Source organism: Puma concolor, chromosome D4 (genome assembly GCF_028749965.1).
Source record: "Puma concolor isolate L17-30 chromosome D4, mPumCon1.1.hap2, whole genome shotgun sequence".
Lineage (NCBI taxonomy): Eukaryota > Metazoa > Chordata > Mammalia > Carnivora > Felidae > Puma > Puma concolor.
Genome location: NC_141679.1, coordinates 30,889,215 through 30,912,140, shown reverse-complemented (window position 1 = coordinate 30,912,140; position 22,926 = coordinate 30,889,215). Strand labels below are relative to the sequence as shown.

Genomic DNA, 22,926 nt, shown 5'->3' with positions numbered 1-22,926 from the left:
ATTGGGTGAGCTCAAGTCTGCTTCAGGTAAACAGGAGCCCTGCTTCGGGTGAGCCCTGCTTCTCTCTCTATCTCTGTCTGTCTCTTCCCCTCTCCCTTCCTTCCTTTCTTTCTGTCCCTTCCCACCCCGCCCCCCACTCTGCCCCTCCTGGGATTTGCTCTCCCTCTCTCTGCCCCTCGCTCTCTTGCACCCACTTTCTAAAAAAAAAAATTGTTTGTAATCTCTGTACCCAATGTGGGGCTCAGAACTCAACCTTGAGATCAAGAGTCCCATACTCTTCCCACTGAGCCAGCTAGGCACCCCTATGTTACACTGTTTTTGATTACACACACAAAAAGAGCAGTTTTAAAAAATGAAGTTTCGAGGTGCCTGGGTAGCTCAGTTGGTTAAGTGGCAACTCTTGATTTTGATCTGATGGTTGGTGAGATTGAGCCCTGCTTTGGGCTCTGAAATGACAGCATGGGGTCTGCTTGGGATTCTCTCTCCCTCTCTCTCTGCCCCTCCCCCACTCATTCTCTTTCTATATATAAATAAGTAAATACACTTTAAAAAAGTTTCACATTTATTTCTATTTGTTGACTGATCTTAATACTGTTATTTGTGTAGGTATTCCTCTGGAAAACATTAGGCTGTTGGAGATCAAGAATCCAGATTTCAGAGAATGTTTTTCGTATTTTAAGCAAATAACTGCATCTGATAAATATAAGGATTACTTTTAAGAGTGGAGCAGAATATTTGAAATTAGAATTGGTCAGGAAAGTTGAGAGTGTATGATTAAGCATTAACAGAATGCTTATACATAGCCATTCAGTTTAAACAAAAATAAAATATATGAGTTATAAATTTTATTAGCATCTTTAGTAACATAATGGTTTTTTAGTAACATTTATGGTTTTTTATTTTTTAAAAAAAAATTTTTAATGTTGGGGCACCTGGGTGGCTCAGTTGGTTGAGCGTCTGACTTCAGCTCAGGTCATGATCTCACACTCTGTGAGTTCAAGTCCCTCGTCGGACTCTGTGCTGACAGCTCAGAGCCTGGAGCCCAATTCAGATTCTGTGTCTCCCCCTCTCTCTGCCCCTCTCCTGCTCATGCTCTGTCTCAAAAATAAATAAAAACATTAAAAAAAAATTAAAAAAATTTTTAATGTTTATTTTTGAGAGAGTGTGCAAGTGAGCCAGAGCACAAGCTGGGGAGGAGCAGAGAGAGAGGGAAACACAGAATCAGAAGCAGGCTCCAGGCTCTGAGCTGTCAGCACTGAGCCCGATGCAGGGCTTGAACCCGTGAACTGTGAGATCATGACCTGAGCTGAGGTTGGAAGCTTAACCGATTGAGCCACCCAGGTGCCCCTACTTTCTGTTTTTTTTTTTTTTTTTAAACAGGAGAATTTCACTTCTGCTTTCAGGCAGTGTTTTTCAATTACAAGTATTTAAGTAATACTGTAAAATATAAAACTGTGCTTCATAGTTACAATCTGAATACCATGTTGTTTTAAAGTAGATAATAAATATCTGGGCGCCTGGGTAGCTCAGTCCGTTAAAGCACTGACTTCAGCTCAGGTCATGATCTCATGGTCTGTGAGTTCAAGCCTGGCGTTGGGCTCTGTGCTGACAGCTCAGAGCCTGGAGCCTGCTTCAGATTCTTTGTCTCCCTCTCCCTCTGCCCCTCCCCTGCTCATGATGTGCGTGTGTGTGTGTGTGTGTGTGTGTGTGTGTGTCTCAAAAAATGAATAAACATTAAAAATTTTTTTTAAGTAGATAATATAATTGGCATTAAATTCATGTATATTTAATGACTTCTCTGAAAACTTTTCTTTAAAAAAATTTTTTAAGAACAAGAAATCTCCCTCAAAATTATGTTAAACTTAGCAAGAGCTATTTCCTCTTCAGATTCAAAGCATACACAAATTTCTCTTAAAATCCTTAGGTTTACTGTTTCATGTAGAACTGCTGCAGAGAGGTAAATGTTACTGCTGTGAAAATTAGTTGTGTCAAAAAATGACCTGTAAGCAAGATAGAATGCTCCTTTGCTGAATGATGCCGTGTGGCTGGGTTAATAGAGGGCTTTCAGTGAACAGCCCACTCTCTTTCTTAGGTTTCCACAAAGTTGTGCTGCTTCCAGTGTTCCTTCTGGACCCCCCAGAGTGTTTGTTCTGGTGTCCCAGCTCCCCCCAAGGAAGCAAGCTTTGAGCCTGGAAAAGCTCAAATAAAGCATCTCTTTATATGATGCAGATTTCAGTGTTTTTGGCCCCTCTTTTCTTTTGAAAAACATGTTATGATATGGCTTTCAAGTTTTAATAGCTTATGAAATAAGCAGTTTTGGAAGTCACCTACCTTGAGCCACTTATTTTTCCATAGGCTTTCCTTAAAGCCAAACTGCAGTATAATTGTGAGAAATAGGGGGCTTTAAAAAAATGCTATATGGCAATTACTGGTATATATGCAACTATATATGAGTGAATTTTGGCTACATTGGTTATATTTGTTCAAAGTCGTATTTTACCCCACTGTCACAAGCTGTACAAGTTACTTATTCTTCCTTGCACTGCCTCTCCCATTTGTAAAATGGAGGTGATAATCTCTATTCTAGGCCGTGGTGAAAAATAAAATGAGATAAGTTGTGTAAAGTGCCTAGACCAGAATGTACTCAATAAAGGACTCCTTGGGGCGCCTGGGTGGCGCAGTCGGTTAAGCGTCCGACTTCAGCCAGGTCACGATCTCGCGGTCCGTGAGTTCGAGCCCCGCGTCAGGCTCTGGGCTGATGGCTCGGAGCCTGGAGCCTGTTTCCGATGCTGTGTCTCCCTCTCTCTCTGCCCCTCCCCCGTTCATGCTCTGTTTCTCTCTGTCCCAAAAATAAATAAAAAACGTTGAAAAAAAAAATTAAAAAAAAAAAAAAAAAAAGGACTCCTTTTCCTCTGGCCTTGTCTACTCTCCTTCCATTTATTAAACTGGTTTCTTTTTTTTTTAAATTTTTGTTTTTTAACGTTTATTTATTTTTGAGGCAGAGAGACAGAGCATGAACGGGGGAGGGGCAGAGAGAGAGGGAGACACAGAATCGGAAGCAGGCTCCAGGCTCCGAGCCATCAGCCCAGAGCCCGACGCGGGGCTCGAACCCACGGACCGCGAGACTGTGACCTGAGCCGAAGTCGGACGCTTAACCGACTGAGCCACCCAGGTGCCCCTAAACTGGTTTCTTAAACAGGCATTTACTGTGGGTACCTGTTGTGTCTTAGGCACTATGCTGGGTAGGCTGTGTTTCTGACCGCAGGTGCTTCTCATTCTCTTAAACCCCAGAGAAAAGCAGAGTTGTGTCCTGAGGCTTGGTGTTAAGATCAGGACTCTTGGAACCAAAGATCCTGAAAGCAGAAGGAAAGCCATAGCTCCCTTGATTTTGTTTTGCCCACAGTGGAGGACTTTTGTTTCTTAATTATCCACTTGCCAGAATGTATAGATCAGAAGCTGATGAACCTATTTCCCCTAAGTCTATGTTGTTCATTTTAGTAACCACTAACCATGTTTGCAGATGCCGCATATTTCCATCACTACTGAAAATTCTACTGGAGCAGTGTTGTAGGCAGTGCGAGAGAGTTGGATCAGTAGTTTTAAGAGAAGAAATAAGAACTCTAGATTATTCTGCTATATTTATGTTACTTAGGAAGTCTTAGAGCCATATGAGATGGTATTTAACAGAGTTCCTGTTCTCCTTATTTGCAACCCAGAGTACCTTATTAAATAATATGTTTGATGGAATGTAAGGAATGGCAGAGAATCTATGAATAAAGATAGGCCCTGGATCTGTGATTTTTCCTTTGTGAAAATTTTAGTACCAGAGGGACTGCTTAAAAAAATTTTTTTTTGTTTTTATAAACAATCTTTTACAGCCTTAGGAAGAATAAAAATATTTACTTTTCACCAAATAGTCAACAGTCTTTCTACTAGCCACATGACCTTTTCTGCCTTTTTCCTTTTTTTTGCAGTGTAATTTATTATTCATGGTCTATGCTATCCAGTTAATTAGGTCAAGATAATTCTTAATTATCTATACAAAATATTAATTCTGTAGTTTTCTCATGAATGTGTACCACTTAAGATTCTTTTTGCCCCCCACTTTTGTTCTGATTTCTGTCCATATAGATTAGTTTTACCAGTTCTTGAAATTTATGTCTGGAATCACATAGCATGAACTATTGTGTCTGTCTTCTTTTGCTAAGCATAATGCTTCAGAGATGCATCCATTTTATTTTGTGTATTGACACTTCATTCTTTTGTTTTTGCTGGGTGGTGTTCCATTGCATAAATATACAACAATCTTTTTATCTATTCTCCTGTTGGTGGGCATTCTCCTTTCCAGTTTGGGGGTCTTTCTAAAGCTGCTACAAATAACTCCCATACAAGTCTTTCTGTAGACACATTTTACTGCTCTGAGTATGTACTTAGGAGTAGGATGGTTGGGTCATAGGGAAAGTATATATAACTATTAAACTTTTCCAATGTCTTAATACTATTTTATTTTATTTTATTTTGTCACTACCATTTTAAATTCCCTGTAGCAGTGTTTGAGAGTTGTAATTGCTCTACATTTTCTCCCAACAATTGGTGTTATCATTCTTTTTTTCTTCTTTTTTTAGATTTTAAGTAATCTCTACACACAGTGTGGGGCTCAACTCAAAACCCCCAAGATCAAGTCACATGCTCCCCAACTGAGCCAGCCAGACGCCCCTCCGTGTCATTCTAATTGTAACCATTCTAGTGGGTGTAGATATTTCATTATGGTTTTAATTTGCATATGTGTGATTTAAATACCTTTTTCATGAGCCTATAGGCCATTCCTATGACCTCTTTCATAAAGTGCCTTCAAATCTTTTGTCTTTCCCATTAAAATTTTTTTGATATATAGTCAAAATCCTCTTCCTCATTTTCTTAAAAACCACAACCAAATTGGCATAATTTTGAAAACTCTCCCTTATATATTTTTCTATAGAAAAAGAATTGGTTATTGATAGGACTAGTGGCCTAGAATTGTGATTTGTCCTAAATATCGTTAGCAGGGCATTAAAATACCATCAGAGATAGTGAGTATTGTATATAAGAATTTGCTTCTGATAAGGCAGTTATATTAAAAATACTCATTAAAGTAAGTCTTTTTTAAATTCACTGCCAAGAAATTTGAGATGAGACAGACCATTTACTTACACCACTGTCCCCCACATGCCCTGCCTTTTGAAACAATTATTTATTTATTTATTTAGTCATGGAAATAACTACGATCCAAATGTTTTAGGGCATGTTAGTGATGCCAGATCTAATCTGACTTTTGTATTGTACTGATGGAAACTGACCTGAACCAGTTTGGTCATGTATAGCTCTTAGGACTTTTTGATAGATAACAGTAACTGCAGGAAAACTTGAGGTAGATAGGGTTTAGCTAACTCTACTACGGCCTTGATCTACCAGGTTATAATGAAAGCTAGTCTCAGATAAAAACAATTCTTCTATACAACAGTGATTCATTCAGTATTCTTAGCAAGCAGGCATAAACTACGATACACCCTTTCCTGTGGACTTAGCTCCTGAAATTTTAGGTAATCTGACCCCTGCTTTTGTGACAGGTTCACTTGAGGCAGACATGACAGTATTCCAGGTACAGGATTCTGTTAACCTTATAGTTGGCACCAAACAGAAATCCTCACAGCTAGCAGCTGGACAGGGGCCAGTTTAGACATCTAGACTTCAGGCTCTAACACTATCCCTAAATAAGAGTCACATTAGATTCATATAAACTTTATAATCTGTAAAGTATTTTAGACCATCTACATATATGGACAGCTATTAATGTTACCAATGAGAGCCCTTTCTAACAATTATTCTGATTAGCAATATACTCAGTTTACCAGTAAAAACCACTTGGCATTCACTGTTTTAATTGTAAATTCTCCAGATATATGGATAATAGAAAAGCTATTGTATCATCTCTGGAATGTGAGTTTCCTACTTTAATAGCTGCCCATCTCTGTAGCTTCTGATTAGAGCAGCTGCCCCCAGATCAACTGATTTGTCCCACACGTGTAGCTTAAACCAAATTGTATACCTTTCACCCTTGTATATGCAGTTTGAAAGCAAATTTACCAATAGCCCAATGTCATTATATAAAACAAGAATTCGTCTGTATAATGCACCCACCTTCTGATAAACTTAGTAAATATATTACAAGTTTCAGAAACGAGTAATTATACAACACTCAAAGGAAATTAGAGGCTAGAACTTTTTTTTTTAATGTTTTTTAATTTATTTTTCAGAGAGACAGAGCGTGAGCAGGGGAGGGGCAGAGAGAGAGGGAGACATAGAATCCGAAGCAGGCTCCAGGCTCTGAGCTGTCAGCACAGAGTCTGATTCGAGGCTCAAATGTAGGGGCTCAAACTCACGAACCGTGAGATCCTGACCTGAGCTGAAGTCGGACGTTCAGCCGGCTGAGCCACCCAGGCGCCCCGAGTCTAGAACTCTTAATTTTGCTTTTTGTCACATAGCCAGAGAACATGTGAGACAGAGGGCTGGGGAGATTCCCCCTCCACCCTGGGGACCCCCAGTGATTTAAGTTTTAGAGCCCCTGTTTTAAAGAGAAGGACCAGAGAGCTTGATAGAGCTGTCTTATCTTTGCCACCCTTTTGTAGTTCCCTGTAAAGTGCATTGAGAGTCAAACAAATTTGAATCTCCAGCTCAGGGATGAAGGATAGACTAGATAAGGAAGGATGGTGAAAGGCAGCTGGCAGGAGTCGCTATCTTATTCTTCCAGTTAAGAGTGCTAGCTACTAATGCTTTAATTTAAACTGATGTCCCTGGGATGGTAGATCTTGTCCTGACCGAAAATAGCTGTTTCACTGCATTTATTAACAGGGAATTAGGCCACCCAGGTTGAGAGGGGAAAGATGATGGTTTCCTCCCCCATCCCTTCCTTGCCCCCAGAGGAACAGATTTTGAATTACATATAAACTAAGTAAAAAAGACCAACTTTTAAGATGTTCTTAAAAACCCAAGTAATACTGATAAAATATCAGTCCCCCCTCCCCCCCATCCCAGTTCCTTTTGTTTACATTAACTGTTTGGTGTTGTTTTCTTCCATTTGCTTTGCTGTTTATTTTCATATGCATATATTTACCTGTAGGGATATGGCTGTTTTTCACGGTTTCTTTTTTTTTTTTTTTTTGAATAGATGTTGTTCATCTATTTTTTTTTAAAAAAAGTCTTTGTAGTAGTATGAAGAGATTTCACAGTGCTCTACCTCATTAATTTAAAAAAAATTTTAAATAAGTTTTTAATAATTTTTTAATGTTTTCATTTATTTTTGAGGGAGAGAGAGAGAGTGCTTAAGCAGGGGAGGGGCAGAGAGAGAGGGAGACACAGAATCCAAAGCAGGTTCCAGGCTCTGAGCTGTCAGCACAGAACCTGATGCTGGGCTCGAACCCATGGACCATGAGATCATGACCTGAGCCAAAGTCGAATGCTTAACTGACTGAGCCACTCAGGTGCCCCCTCATTAATTTTAAGTCACAGTAGGACTTCAACAGTTTATGTAATTGTTCTGCTATTGATAACAATTGTTATTTCTGTTTAGTTTTATTACAGACAGTGCTATATAGTAAACCTCTTCACAAATGCTTCTTAGTGCTCCTACGCTAGCATTTCTCTGAGGTAGATACTAAGAATGGGAACCAGCTGGGTCAAGGGTTACAGGCATAATAGACACTGCCAGACTGCTCTCCAGGATGCCTGTATTCAATTTATAGTCCCACCTTCTTTGTATAAAAGTAGCAATTTCCCCACAACCTTTCCCTAATTAATATCAGTATCTAAAATATTTTCCAATTTGATGGTGTGAAACAGAATTATAGTTTTATAATTTTTATTTTTTGAATTACTAATTAGGTTAAACATCTCATTTTTTTGTCATCTGTGTTTACTTTTCTGACTTGGTTTTTTATAATTTACTCAATTTTCTTTTGGGCTGTTTGCAATTTTAAGATATTTTAAAGGAATTTTTTATATTTATTATATATGTCTATATATCTTTTAATCATATAAGTTATAAATATTTTCTTCCAGTCAGTTCCTTTTTTTAAAAATAACTTTTTAGATTTACAGAAACATTGCAAAGATCGTACAGAGAGTTCCTATATACTCTTCAGTTTCCTCCAATGTTAGTATCTGCATTAATCACCTCAGGCTGCCAAAATAAAATCTGCAGGGTGGGTGATTTAAACAATGAGAATTTATTTTCTTTCGGTTCTGGATGTGGGAAGTCCCAAGATCAGGGTGCCACCACGGTTGGTTTTGGTGAAGCCTCTATTCCCAGCATGCTATGACCTCACATGGCTTTTACTCTGTGTGTGCACAGAGAGGGAGAAAGATCTCTGGTGTCTCCTCCACTTATAAGGACGTCAGTTCTGTTGCACTAGGGCCCCACCATTTTGACCTCATTTAATGAGATCTTTAAAGGCCGTATCTCCAATATAGTCCTGTTGGGGTTTAGGGCTTCAAGGTAACGTATCTTAGGGGACATAATTCAGTCTCTACATCATCTTGAATTACTCTGATACCTTAAGATACTTTAACATACATTGGTATGTTGCTATTAAGTATATTCTACTTTATTCAGATATCTGCAGTTTTTCCATTAATGTCTTTTCTATTTCAGGATTCAGTCTAGGATACTACATTGATTTTGGTGCTACCTTCTTAGTCATCTAAGGTCTTTGACAGTTTCCTTGACAGTTTTGAGGAGTGCTAGTCAGGTATTTTGTAGAATGTTCCTTAGTTGCACTTGATATTTTCTAATGACTAGACTGGGTTTTTGGAGTGAATACCACAGAGAAGTGCCCTTCTTACACATCATATTGAGAGTACATGAAATCCACATGACATCACTGGTTAATCATGACCATGTGCATTAAAGTAGCATTGGCCAGGTTTCTCCTCTGTAAAGTTGCCATTTTTCCCTTTTCATACTGTATTCTTTAGAAGCAAGTCACTAAGTTTAGCACACACTCAAAAGAGGGGAGGGGTTATGCTCCACCTCTTGGAGGGAAGTATCTACCTATTTTATTTGGAATTCTTCTGTAAGAAAGTTTTGTCTCTCTTCCATTTACTTATTTAAGCACTTATTTGTATCAGCATTTGTCCATATTTATTGTATACTTTGGATTATAACCCAATATTATATACTTATTTTTATGGGAATTCAGGTTGGCTACAGTATTATTCTCTCCTCCCACCCCATCTCTAAAAAGTATTGTTATGGTGTCTTTTGTAAATTTATCAAATCCTTTCTCTTTATAGCTTTTGCATTTTGTGTTTTAGTTTAAGACTTTTCTTAAACATCTAAAGATAAGTTCAGGATAGGCTAGGTTATATTGTGATTACAACTCCAAAATCTTAGTGGGATGTAACAAGCAAAGGTTTATTTTTTGTTCGTGACATATACCCATCATTGGTGAGGTAAGACCTATTCTAAATCTCCCCTCTGGTGACCCAGGCTGTTGGAGCACAGCTACTACATATATAATTTTATTGAGTATAACATAACTGAACTCTTTATTTATTTTAATAATATATACATATTTATAATATGTAATAGTAGTATGCAGAAATGTACACAAGGAGTAACTTGGTAGATGGCTTGTGTACATCAGGGTATATAAGTAGCACATGGACTGATAAACAACATCACCATACCCCAGAGACCACCCCTTTAACCCTTAACTAATCACTAACCTTCACAAGGATAAACACCATCCTAATTTTTTTTAAGTTTGTTTATTTTGAGAGAGACGGAGAGAGAGAGAGAGAGAGAGTGCTTGTGCACACATGGGGGGAAGGGCAGAGAGAGAATCCCAAGCAGGATCCACGTTGTCCATGCAGAGCCCAATGTGGGGCTTGATCCCATGAACCACGAGATCATGACCTGAGCCAAAATCAAGAGTCAGATGCTCAACCAACTGAGCCACTTAGGCACCCCACTCTCCTGATTTTTGTTGCCAAGATTTGTCTGATTTTGAAATATAAATGAAACCATACTGTATGTACTCTTTTGTGTGGCTTCTTTCACTAAATAGTATGTTTGTGAGAGTCATCCATGATATTGTGCATGGTCATAGTTAATTCATTCTTAGTGTTATTTAATATTACATTGTAAGAAGTATCACAGTGTTTCAGTCTACTGTTTCTGAACATTAGTTTGTTTTCAGTCATTATTTTCAAATGATTCTATGAACCTTTCTTTGTATCTTTCTTGGTAAATATGTATTTTTTTTTTTATGGACTCTGCCGGTTTTCTAACATGGTTTGTGTTATGATTATAATCTTGAATGCTGCTGTCAGAAGGAAAGAGAATTCGGCAGAGTTTTGTACCATCAATTAAATGGGCTGGCCTGGAAGCGATGTGCTGTCAGCGTGGAGCCTGACATGGGGCTCAATCTCATGAACCAGGAGATCATGACCTGAGCCGAAATTAAGAATTGGACGCTTAACACCCTAAGCCACGCAGGCTTCCTGGTAGATTATATCTTTAATCATGAAACATCATCTTTTTATTGCTTTTTACTATGAATTCTACAGGCATACCTTGGAGGTATTTGTGGGTTTGGTTCCAGAACACTGCAATAAAGAGAATATCATAGTAAAGCAAACCAAGTGAACTTTTTGGTTTCCCACTGCACATAAACGTTATGTTTACATTATAATCTTTTAAGTGTGCAATAGCACTATGTCGAAAAAAACAATGTGTATATACCTTAATTAAAAAATACTTTATAATGGAGCGCCTGGGTGGTTCAGTAGGTTAAGCTCCCGACATCGATCTAGGTCATGATCTTGCTGTTTCTGAGTTGAAGCCCTGCATTAGGCTCTGTGCTGACAGCTCAGAGCCTGGAGCCTGCTTCAGATTCTGTGTCTCCCTTTTTCTCTGCCCCTCCCCTGCTCACACTCTGTCTCTCTCTCTCAAAAATAAATACACATTAAAAAAATTAAAAATAAATAAAAAAATACTTTATTGCTAAAAAATGCCGTCACCTGAGCTTTAAGTGAGCCAAAATCTTTTTGCTGGTGGAGAGTGCCTGCTGACTGACCAGGGAGGTAGTTGTGAAGGTTGGGTGGCTGTAGCAGTTTCTTAAAATAGGACAACAGTGAAGTCTGTCACATTGATTGATTTTCACAGAACGATTTCTCTGAGGCATGCAGTGCTGTTTGATAGCATTTTACCAACAGAACTTCTTTCAGAATTGGAGTCAATCCTCCAAAATCCTGCTGCTGCTTTATCAATTAGTATGTAATACTTGAAATCCTTTGCTGTCATTTCAACAGTCTGCACATTATCTTCACTAGGAGTAGATTCCATCCCAAGAAACCACTTTCTTTGATCATCATAAGGAACAACTCATCCATTCAAGTTTTATATCATGAGATTGCATCAATGTAGTCACACCTTCAGACTTCACTTTTAATTTTAGTTCTCTTGCTGTTCCCACCACATCTGCAGTGACTTCCTCCACTAAAATCTTGAACCCCTTGAAGTCATTCACAAGGGTAGGAATCACCTTCTTCCAGACTCCTGTTAATGTTGATAGTTGACCTCTTCCCATGAGTCACGAATGTTCTTAATGGATCTAGAATGGTGAATCCTTTCCAGAAAATTTTTGATTTACCTTGCCTAGATCCATCAGAGGAACCACTGTATTATGGCAGGTATAGCCTTACAAAACATATTTCTTAAATAGTAAGATTTAAAGTCAAAGTGACTCCTTGAACCATGGGCTGGCTGCGGAACGAGTGTTCTTTTAGCAGGTATGAACATGTTTGTCTCATTGTGTATCTCCATCAGAGTTCTTGAGTGACCAGGAACATTGCCAATGAGCAGTAATATTTTGAGAAGACTTTTTTCTCTGAGCAGTAGGTCTCAACAGTAGGCTTAAAGTATTCAGTAAGCCATACTATAAACAGATGTGCTGCCATCCAGGCTTTGTTGTTCCATTTGTAGAGCACAGTTAGAGTAGATTTAGCATAATTCTTAAGGGCCCTAGGATTTTCAGAATGGTAAAGGAACACTGGCTTCAACTGAAAGTTATTCGCTATGTTATGCCCTAACAAGAGAGTCAGCCTGTCTTTTGAAGCTTTGAAGCCAGGCATGGACTTTTTTTCACTAGGTGTAAAAGGTCCTAAATGACATTTTCCAATGGAAGGCTGTTCCATCTACATTGAAAGTCTGTTGTTGAGTATAGCCATCTTTATTAATTACCTTAGCTAGTTCTTCTGGATAACTTGCTGCTTCACCTTGCACTTGTATGTCATGGAGATGGCTTAAACCTTATGAAACAACCTCTACCAGCATCAGACTTTTCTGCTGAGGCTTCCTCCTTTCTCAGCTTTTGTAGAATTGGTGGCTTGGGTGTTGGCCTAAGGGAATGTTATGACTGGTGTGATCTTCTGTCCATACCACTAAAACTTTCCCCAAATCTGCAATAAGGCTGTCTCACTTTATTATCATTGATGTGTTCACTGGAGTAGTACTTTCAATTTTTAAGAACTTTTTCCTTGCACTCACAAATGTGCTCTTTGGTGCAAGAGGCCAAGCTTTCAGCCTATCAATAGGCTTTTGACATGCCTTATTCACTAAGAGTATTAATTTCTACCTTTTGATTTAAAGTGACGGATGTTTGGGGCGCCTGGGTGGCGCAGTCGGTTAAGCGTCCGACTTCAGCCAGGTCACGATCTCGCGGTCCGTGAGTTCGAGCCCCGCGTCAGGCTCTGGGCTGATGGCTCAGAGCCTGGAGCCTGTTTCCGATTCTGTGTCTCCCTCTCTCTCTGCCCCTCCCCCGTTCATGCTCTGTCTCTCTCTGTCCCAAAAATAAATAAACGTTCAAAAAATAAATAAATAAAAAAAAAATAAAGTGACGGATGTGTAATTCATCCTTTTACTTGAACACTTAGAGGCCATTGTAGGATTATTAATTGGGGTGATTTCAATATTGTGTCTCAGTCAATGGGGAAGCCTGAAGAGGGGGAGACAGGGGAATAGCTGGTTAGTGGAGTAGTCAGAATGTACACATTTATCGATTAAGTTCACCATCTTATATATGGACGTGGTTTGTGGCAACCCCAAACAATTACAGTAGTTAACAAAGAGCACAGATCACCATAACAAATATAATAATAATGAAATTTTTGAAATAATTGTGAGAATTACCAAAATGTGACACACAGACACAAAGTGAGCAAATGCTGTTGGAAAAAATGGTGCCAATAGATTGCTTGGTGCAGTGTCACCACAAACCTTCAGTTTGTAAAAATCCTATCTGTGAAGTGCAATAAAAGCAAAATGTCTAAGATGAGGCACCGTTTTCCTATCTTTTCATTTAAATTTTCCTTATAGGGCTTTGTTTTAGTAGCCTTTATTAAGCAGTATGTACTTTTAAAGTCAATTTGAAATTCTTGTAGATGAATTTAAGTATTTTGCATTTTATTATTGTTAATATGTTTGGACTTATCCCTACCATCTCATTCTGTTTTATATTTGCCATGTTTTTCCTAGCTGTTTGGTGCCTTGATCACATTTTCTTTTTCTTTTTTTTTTTAACATTTATTTATTTTTGAGAGAGAGAGAGCATGAGCAGGGGAGGGGCAGAGACAGAGGAGACACAGAATCTGAAGCAGGCTCCAGGCTCTGAGCTGTCAGCACAGAACCTGATGCGGGGCTCGAACTCACGGACTGTGAGATCATGACCTGAGCTGAAGTCTGACACCAACTGAGCCACCCTGGTGCCCCATTTCTTTCTCTTTTTTAAAGTTTACTTATTTTTGAGAGCGAGAGGGTGTGAGCATGAACGAGTGGGGGAGGGGCAAAGAGAGAGGGAGAGAGAGAGAGAGAGGGGTGGGGTGAGAGGGAGAGGGAGAGAGAGAAAGAGGATCCCAAGCAGGCTCCAAGCTGTCAGTGCAGAACCTGATGTGGGGCTTGATCTCATGAACCAAAGTGTGAGATCATGCCCTGAGCCAAAATCAAGAGTCGGACACTTAACTGACTGAGCCTCCCTGGCACCCCATGACATTTTCTTAGTTTCTCTTGCTCTACTGATCTGAAAGGTGTGAAAACCATTGCAGTTCTTATAGTGTTATAGTGGCTTCCTTTTTTAAAAAAAAATCATTAAATATTTCAGGAATATAGATGAGTATGGAGACTAATGTAACATTGCGTGAAGATTTTTGGGTCTCTTTAGATAAGATTACTCTTTTTTTCCCCACCTTAGTTTTAGAGCAACTCATAGAGGAACACAGGAGTTAAACAGGTAAAGATAAAAATGTAGGCATTATTACTGATAAAATTAAGGGGCTTGGTTTATATCTGTGTGCATTTAGATCTGCAGGCCACTGGAATTACTTATAGAAGCAGTCACTGGCACATCGGTCAACCAGTCACAAGGATAAATTCCAGATGGTGCACCTGCAACTGATGGAGCCTCTATTCCGTATTCTTGGATGACTGCATAGAATAGAGCCTCCTCCACCCCCCACCTGTGATACATGTAGCACCAACAAGCAATAAACCTGTTGTAGTGAACTAAATCACTACGATTTCAGGGTTAGTTGTTGCCATAGTTTATTCTGACGAGTAAACTTAGTTCATCACAAGGCATAGCACAGACTAAAACCATACTCATCTTATATGTCCTTTTTAAAAAGAGGAGCAAGAACAATTAGGTTTCTTCTTTTGTGAATTTCTTACTCCCATCTTCTGCCCATTTATTTATTGGGATGTTAGCTTTTTTCTTTGTGATTTATAGTTGTTTATAAGTTCTGATACTAATCCTCTTTTGCTTGTATGCATTGTAACTATCTTCTAGTGTGTGAATTATCTTCTAAAATTTTGCTTATGGAGTCTCATATTGAACAGAAGCATTAAATCCTCATGTGACCAAATTTCTCAATCTTTTGCTTCATAGTTAGTACCTTTTATGTTTTGTTTAAAAAAAAACCCATCCCTTCACTGTTATGAGTTATTTTTCTATATTCTAAAACTTTTAAAGCTTTCTTCTTATATCTAGACTTTTTTTTTTAAACATTTATTTATTACTGAGAGACAGAGAGTGACAGAGCATGAACATGGGAGGGGCAGAGAGAGGGGGAGACACAGAATCTGAAGCAGGCTCCAGGCTCTGAGCTGTCAGCACAGAGCCCGATGCGGAGCTCGAACTCATGAACCGCGAGATCATGACCTGAGCCAAAGTCAGTCACCCAACCAACTGAGCCACCGAGGCACCCTAGACTTTTTTTTTTTTTTTAAGTGTTTATTTATTTTGAGAGAGAGAATTCCAACCAGGCTCTGAGCTTTCAGTGCAGAGCCCGATGTGGGGCTCCAGCTTACAAACTGTGAGATCATGACCTGAGCCAAAATCAGGAGTCAGACACTTAGGGACTGAGCCACCCAGGTGCTCATCTTCATCTTCATATCTAGACTTTCAATCCACCTGGGATTTTTTTCTTCTTTGGGGAGTGATGGCTGATGGTGTAAGATAAGGATCCAACTTCCTCCTACCACCCCTGACAAAGTGGACAACCAATTATCCCTATACTTTGTACTGAGTAATTTTCCTACTGATCTGTAATGCCACCTCTCCCATATGGGAGGATTCCATGTAAATGTGGTTTCTCTTGGGGCGCCTGGGTGGCCAAGTCGGTTAAATGCCCAACTTCTCGCAGTTTGTGAGTTCAAGCCCCGCGTCAGGCTCTGTGATGGCAGCTCAGAGCCTGGAGCCTCCTTCAGATTCTGTGCCTCTCCATCTCTCAGCCCCTCCCCTGCTCAAGCTCTGTGTCTCTCTGTCTCTCAATAATAAATAAATGTTAAAAAAAAATTTTTTTTTTAAATGTGGTTTCTCTCTGGGCTCTCATCTTTACCTTTTGTCTATTATATCTGTGCCAATACTACAGGGCCTAAATTATTTTAAATTTTACTATTTAGTAGGGCAAGGGCCCCCTTCCTGTTCAGTTCTTTGTGGTTCCTGCTGTCTTCTAGATTAATTTTAGAATCAGCTTGTCAGGCTGTATTGAGATTTTAGTAAGAATTGCCTTTAGTTTGAGGGTAATCACCATCTTTGTGATAGTGAGTCTTCCCAGTTATAAACCTGCTTTAGCTTGCCATATATTCATAAAGGATATGCACATGCTATTATACTTCATAGTTAGTTATTACAAGTATATAGAAAAACTCTTGGTTTTTGTGTTAATCATCTATATCCAGGAACTTTGCAAAAGTTTTAATAGGTTGTTTACAGATTTCTCTTGTATTTTTTAGGTAGATAATTATTGTCTGTAAATAAGGACAACTGGTTCCTTTCCAATTCTTCTCTCTCATGTCTTTTTCTTATCTTGGCATCAGCCAGAACTTCCGGTTATTGTAATGATAGGAATTTTTGTCTTTTTTTAAAATATTTTTGAGAGGGGGGGGAGTTTGGGGGAGGGGCAGAGAGAGAGAGCGAGATATAGAATCTGAAGCAGGCTCCAGGCTCTGAGCTGTCAGCACAGAGTCCGACATGGGGCTCGAACCCAACGAATGGTGAGATCATGACCTGAGCCAAAGTTGGATGCTTAACCGACTGAGCCACCCAGGCACCCCTTGTCTTGTTTTTTATTTGAGGGAGATGCTGACAAAATAAAGCATGAAGTATGATACTTGCTAGAGGTATTTGGAAAATACTCTTTATCAGGTTAAAGAAGTTCTCCTTTAGGCTCATTATACAAAGACTTAATTGGAACTGACTTGATTTTAATGATTCCTTTTTCTGTATTTAATGAGGTAATCATGTGACTTTTTTCTGTAATCTGTTTCATGTGATGGATTTTTTTTTTTTTTTTAATGATGAGCCACTGGGAAGATTTTTTCATATACTATTGACCATTTGTATAGCTTTTTTGAATTGGCTGTTTCATTTTCTATTGGGTTGTTACATTGCTTTGTAGGTCCTTTTTTTTGTCATGACGATTACCCCTTTATTATATGATTAACCCTTTATTATATATTTTCCTCTAAGTTTGTTTTTTACTTCTATGACTTGAGTTTTGTGTCATGCTTAAAAATTCCCCATTTAAATTGTAGAACTATTCATTATAATTTTTATAGTTACCTGACAGCTGTAAAAAATTATTTAATCTGGGGGGCGCCTTGGTAGCGCAGTCGGTTAAGCGACCGACTTCAGCCAGGTCACGATCTCGCGGTCCGTGAGTTCGAGCCCCGCGTCAGGCTCTGGGCTGATGGCTCAGAGCCTGGAGCCTGCTTCCGATTCTGTGACTCCCTCTCTCTCTGCCCCTCCCCCCTTCATGCTCTGTCTCTCTCTGTCCCAAAAATAAATAAACGTTGAAAAAAAAAATTAAAAAAAAAATTATTTAATCTGGTATTTGTTCTATGTGATAGGTGAGATGGAAATCTCAGTTTCTTTTCATACATGGAGATAACTGCCCCTTATTGAGTAAGGCCTTCTTTGTTACTGGTTTGAAATACGTTTTCATTACATACTAAGTTTTCATATATGCCCAGGTCCATATTTGTATATTGCTATGGTAACATCATATTGTTTTAATTATTCTTGCTTTACATCAGCTGAAGTCTCTGAGGCAAGGATTTTAAAAAGCCTCAGGCTTCAATCTAATAGCCTGTCCTAATTCTACTTTATAACAGGCTTTGTGACCTTGCTTTTAGGTCACTTAGCCTCTTTAGGGTTAGATTTCCTTTCCTGCAAACTACTGATAGTAGTAGTAGTATCTACCTCATAGGTTATGAGCTTTAATACAGTACCTAGCACTGAACTGTCGATAATTGCTCACTGTCATTGTTTTCTTTTTTAAAATCAGTACTTTTGCGAACATTTCTTCCTCTGCTCCCCTTGGTCCCCCTTCCTCTGCTCCTTCCCTTCAAAACTGAGTGACTAATACAGCTGAGAGGCTGATGTCTGTTGGCCCTCTCTCTAAGGGACAGTCACTATTCAGGTAGAGCCTGGTTTTTTACCTGTTCTCTTTTCCATAGGGATGTGAATCTTCCTTTCTGCTTGTCTTGTGGTGAGCTCTCTTATCCTATAGGGAAGCTGTTCACTTCTCTAGCTACTCTGCCAGGTTCTGTGAAGTCAGTCCAGTTCCAGGGGGGAAGAGAAATAGTGGGAAGTTGATTGTGTCTGTAGGTCCAAGTAGAGTTCTTTCTGTTAAAAAGTGTATGCTGTATTATCATTGCCACCTGACTCCTACATGTGTTTCTCACTTGGTTTAGAACATTACCCCTCTGTTTGATTAATTATCCCCAAATTTCTACATTTGTTATGTAGGAAAATACTTTTTACTTATTTAACGTATTTATTAAAGGAAGAAGTAGCAAATTGGAGACCCAAAAGCCAAATCAAAACAGACAACTTTAAAACAAATCAAAACAGACAACTTGGGCATGAGGATGTTGAACGTTTTTGTTAACATTTTTAAATGGTGAGATTTCATTTCCTTTTACTGTGCCCTTTTCAAAGAAGCAAGAGAGGCAACATTATGTGACAGGCATATATAGGCAAGAACGTTTATTACTTTAAATCTTCAGTGTTCTGTTTTTGACAACAGAAACATTAAGTGGAAGATACATGGGTTTACAGGATTATAAATTGAATCATGAACTTTGTAAGATTCCGGCTTCTAGCTCGAGGCTTCTGATAAATAGCTCTCATCCCCGCACTCATCTCCACAGCAGTTTATTGCAATATTAGTCTAACAATAGAATATTGAGAATACATTATGGAAAGGTAATTGGACATCAAAAATCAGTGATTTTTTAAAAATAATATTTGTTTTTATTTAAGTAATTTCTACACCCAATGTGGGGCTCCAACAACCCCGAGATCAAGAGTTGCATGCTCTTCCAACTGAGCCAGCTGTATACCCCAGTGATTCCCCCCACCCCTTGTAGTGTATAAAAACCTCTTCCCACTTCCTTCTAGGTATTCCCAGTTTTGTTTGGGTTTGTTAAAAGAAATTGGATTGCAAGATATATAGGTAGAAATCAAATAAGTTACCAGTTCTCTCTTTTATTTTATTTTTTAATTTTTTTAATGTTTATTTATTTTTGTGAGAGAGAGAGAGAGAGACAGAGTGCAAGCGGGGTAGGGGCAGAAGAGAGGGAGACACAGAATCTGAAGCAGGCTCCAGGCTCCAGGCTGCAGGCTTCAGGCTCCAAGCTCTAAGCTCTCAGCACACAGCCCAACGCATCACTTGAGCCAAAGTCAGAGGCTTAACCTTAACCGTTTGAGCCACCCAGGTGCCCCCTACCAGTTCTTTTTTTTAAATGTGCACGAAGGACTTTTCCAGGTTGCCTTATACTATGCTTGCAGTATGCTTCATATCTTGATGAAGAGTCAGCTTTGGAGAAACACTGTTAGCCTGCAAGTTCACTTTTCAAAACCTTCTTCATTTTGAATAGGTAAATGTATGGTACAAAATTTGAAAGTTATGAAAAGGCACAAATCTCACTTATCTTTCTGTATTTCCGGACACTCAGTGTCCTCTTGTAAAACGCATTCACTACTACCAGTTTTTTGTATATCCTTCCAGAGATTAGCTATGCAATGTGCCATATACAGTCATACAAATGCGTACATATACTTTACACACATTCAAATAAATGGTATAAATGGTAATATTTAGCAGCCTGTCTTGGCAGTCTTGCCAGCTTTCAGTCTTGGAAATTTCTGCCAAATTGCCCTTTCTTGCCCTTCAAGGAGGTTATCCCAGTTTATATTCCTACTCACAGGCAACCTGAGAGGGTGGATATTTCTCCACAGCCTCACAAACAATGCTTTATCAGACTTCTCTGATTTTTGCCAAGGAAAAATAGTACCTTGTGGTTTCAGTTTGCATTTTTTGTATTTTGAAGTTCAACATCAGCTTGAGATGAATTTAAAAATATTTTCCAGCTTATGTCTTGATTTATGTGTTTATTTTCCATGAAGACCTTTTTATTTTACTATTATCATTTTAATACTTATTTTTGGGGGGGAGAGTGCAAGCAGGGGAGGGGCAGAGAGAGAGAGGGATAGAGGATCTGAAGCAGGCTCTGCACTGACAGGCTGACAGCAGCTAGCCCAAACTCACAAACCTTGAGATTATGACCTGAGCCGAAGTCAGACACTCAACAGACTGAGCCACCCAGGTGCCCTATGAACACCATTTTAAAAACGTGTATCAATTTAATACATTCTCTTATGGCTTTTAGTTTTTGTTTCATTTTAAAAGGCCCAATTGGAGAGTACAGAAATAACTCATTATTTTGTTTTTACATTTAAAGTCTTTGATCCTTTTGGAAATTTTAGGATAAGGTTAGGAGGTATGCAGGCTTACTTTTGATGCAAAGATGTATATATTGTGATATAATGTGTATATTGTATTAGGACTTTAAGTGACTTGGGGGAAAGAGTACAGTAGTTCCTGTATTGCCTTTCTCTTTACGGGAGTCATTGCAAATTTTTTCACAGATAAAATAATACTTGTCTGTAGGAAACTTGGGAAAATAACAGGAGGAAATGAAAATCATCAAAATCACCCATGGTCCTAGTGTGTATGTGCATATACATATGCACATACTCATACTGTATCGTAAGTTTTTTATCACTTGAGACTAACACAGGAACATAGATTTAGAAAATACTTTAAATGGATGCTTAAGTATTGTGTCTGAATTTTTGTTTTTCAACCATCCTAATGCTTTTTGGAGGAGAAATCTAGGACCTTTAAAGGAACACATGGCCTCAGTTTTAGGCTTACCTTTAAATCCTGAGCAGTTTTGGAGAGCCCAAATAGATGAGACGTCAGCATTCCTGCGAGCCTGGCACCCAGCGGGTCTCGACCCGAAGTGGCCAAGGAGCTGAGTGGCCTAAGAAGTCGAACGCCTCCACCCGCCCCCGCCCGCCCCCGCCCCCGCCCGCCTCCCGGCTTGGCCCTGTCCGGTAACAGTGCCCCCTAGCGGCAGCGGCGAGGAGGGCTGAGTGCGCGGCTGTGGCTGCTGTGGGAATGCCCCGCATAGCTGGGCAGGTCAGCCAACGAGTCCTTCTCTTCTGACAAGTCCTTTTAATGGCTTTTGGAGCCGCTTGCTTTTATGAGGCCTGTGTCCGCTTCTGCGGTGTTTTGCTGCACTCCCCGACTTCAAGTGCATTAGTGTGGCCCGGCCAGGCCTGGCGCTGCGGAAGACCGCCAGGCGGCCCCAAGGCGGGCCGAGGCTCAGCCCCGGCGGCTGGGGCTCGTTTCTGCACCCCACTCTTTCGCCACTCTGTTTGGGGCCTTTTGAGAAGTTTTGAACTTCCGGGGTTGGCTCGCCCGCGTTTGTGGTGTGGTGGGTGGCCAAGGGGCGTTGCTGTGCTCTGCGCTTGGGCGCGGCCCTTTAAACTTTGTTTTTTTAAACTTCGGGGGTGTGGTCGCTGCGCCTCCTCTCTCCCGGGCTGGTTGTTCTCTGGCCACCCGGTCCTTCCCTCCGCCCCGCCTTCCAGATGCTTTGGAGTCATGAGCCGGGAGGGCGCAGGGACCCCTCTGGTGGCCGAGGTGATCAAAGGTGAGTGCGGGGCTTGTCTGTCGCCGCTGGGACACCCGGTACTCAGAGAGCATCAGGCCGTGCCGCGGGCGGGGGGGTCTAGGGGAGGTGAGGAGGCGTCAATTGCCGGCAAAGGGCTGCCCTTCCACTTCGGGCCGGGCCGTTGCTGTCTCACGGGCGTGGGTGGCCTCCCCGGACTCCTTGTCCCCAGGCATGGTCTTGCTTTGGGGCGAATCCACACGGACACGTGCAGTTGGGAACCCGGTGTCCTTACACCCCTGGCTGGTAGAGTAGTTGCGTCTCCTCACCCAAGGGAGCAAAATCCCAGGTCATTCTGGGCACGGGGATCAAGGTTCATTTGTGGTTGGAAAGGAATAAACTCCGGCATCCGTTTGAGTGTTTGTGGTTGCAAGACATTTCAGTTGAGTTTGCAAGGAAGTAAATACAGCGATTGTGTGAGTTGAATTGTAGACAGAAATTGTTTAAATTCCCATTTGGGGAAAGGATGCCAGCTGGCGTTCTTTATATTTTACTATTTTGAAGGCTGTGCTTGATTTTGCCACAATCTGAGTGTGAGTATTCTCCTAGCACTACTTATTACTACTAAGAGGTATTGCAGGTGACTGCTTCACTGATGATTTTTAGGCAACTTTTTTTGGGGGTGAGGCATGGAGAAAGGGTGGAGCCTCTGAGCATTACTACTCCTTACCATTCTTGCTAAACTTCACAGCAGCCTAACTGCATTTATGCAACACAAGTTCATCTCACACTCCTCTTGGAGAAACCTCTCATTGCTTCTGTTGTAATGGTAATTTGTCTAATTGTAAAAATCACTATGACAGTAGTGATTCCGAATCAAAAAAGAAGCGATCCCTAAGAACAGTTGGATAAACATATGGTTTGTTTTGTTGTGTTCTATAGCCGTAAACATTAATTTAGCAGCATTTTTTGATGGCGTTCTTTAGTTTCTGTTTTAAAAAATGCAGTTTCCTATTGAAATAACTTTCTAGGATGACTTGAAAACCTAGTGAAACAAAGCACAAGTAATCTAGGTTGATGCCTAATTATCAAATGCATGCCTCCAGTTGCTGAAATTTCTTAGCCCATGGGTACTAAAGTTTTGTAATGAGAGGTTCCTCTAAAAATCTAGCCATGTTGCTATGTGAAAAATTACTTACTGCTATTGAAATTTATGGTTAAAAGCAATTTCTCCTTTAAAAATGTGGCTTATTTATTATCACCTGCCAGAATAGCAAAACATTTTGAAATTGCCCATTACCCTTACCATGCATGGGAAAAATAAAAATTTGACTTCATCTGAAAAGAGTTGCATCATGATATGTGAAACG

General features: G+C 39.9%; 1 protein-coding gene across 11 annotated transcripts in view; it reads left to right on the top strand.

The window, feature by feature from the left end:
- The window catches only part of CDC14B (cell division cycle 14B), a 108,961-nt gene that overhangs the window by 30,337 nt on the left and 55,698 nt on the right, over positions 1–22,926 (top strand). For 2 of the 11 annotated variants that reach the window (XM_025931538.2, XM_025931540.2), the window contains exon 1: positions 21,550–21,598. The exons of 8 other annotated variants lie outside the window; for them this stretch is intronic. In XM_025931538.2, the coding sequence (XP_025787323.2) occupies positions 21,550–21,598 (49 nt within the window). Of the gene's footprint in view, positions 1–21,549; positions 21,599–21,844; positions 22,150–22,926 lie in introns of those variants that run through there. One more of the 11 variants, XM_086685187.1, reaches the window with a different exon arrangement.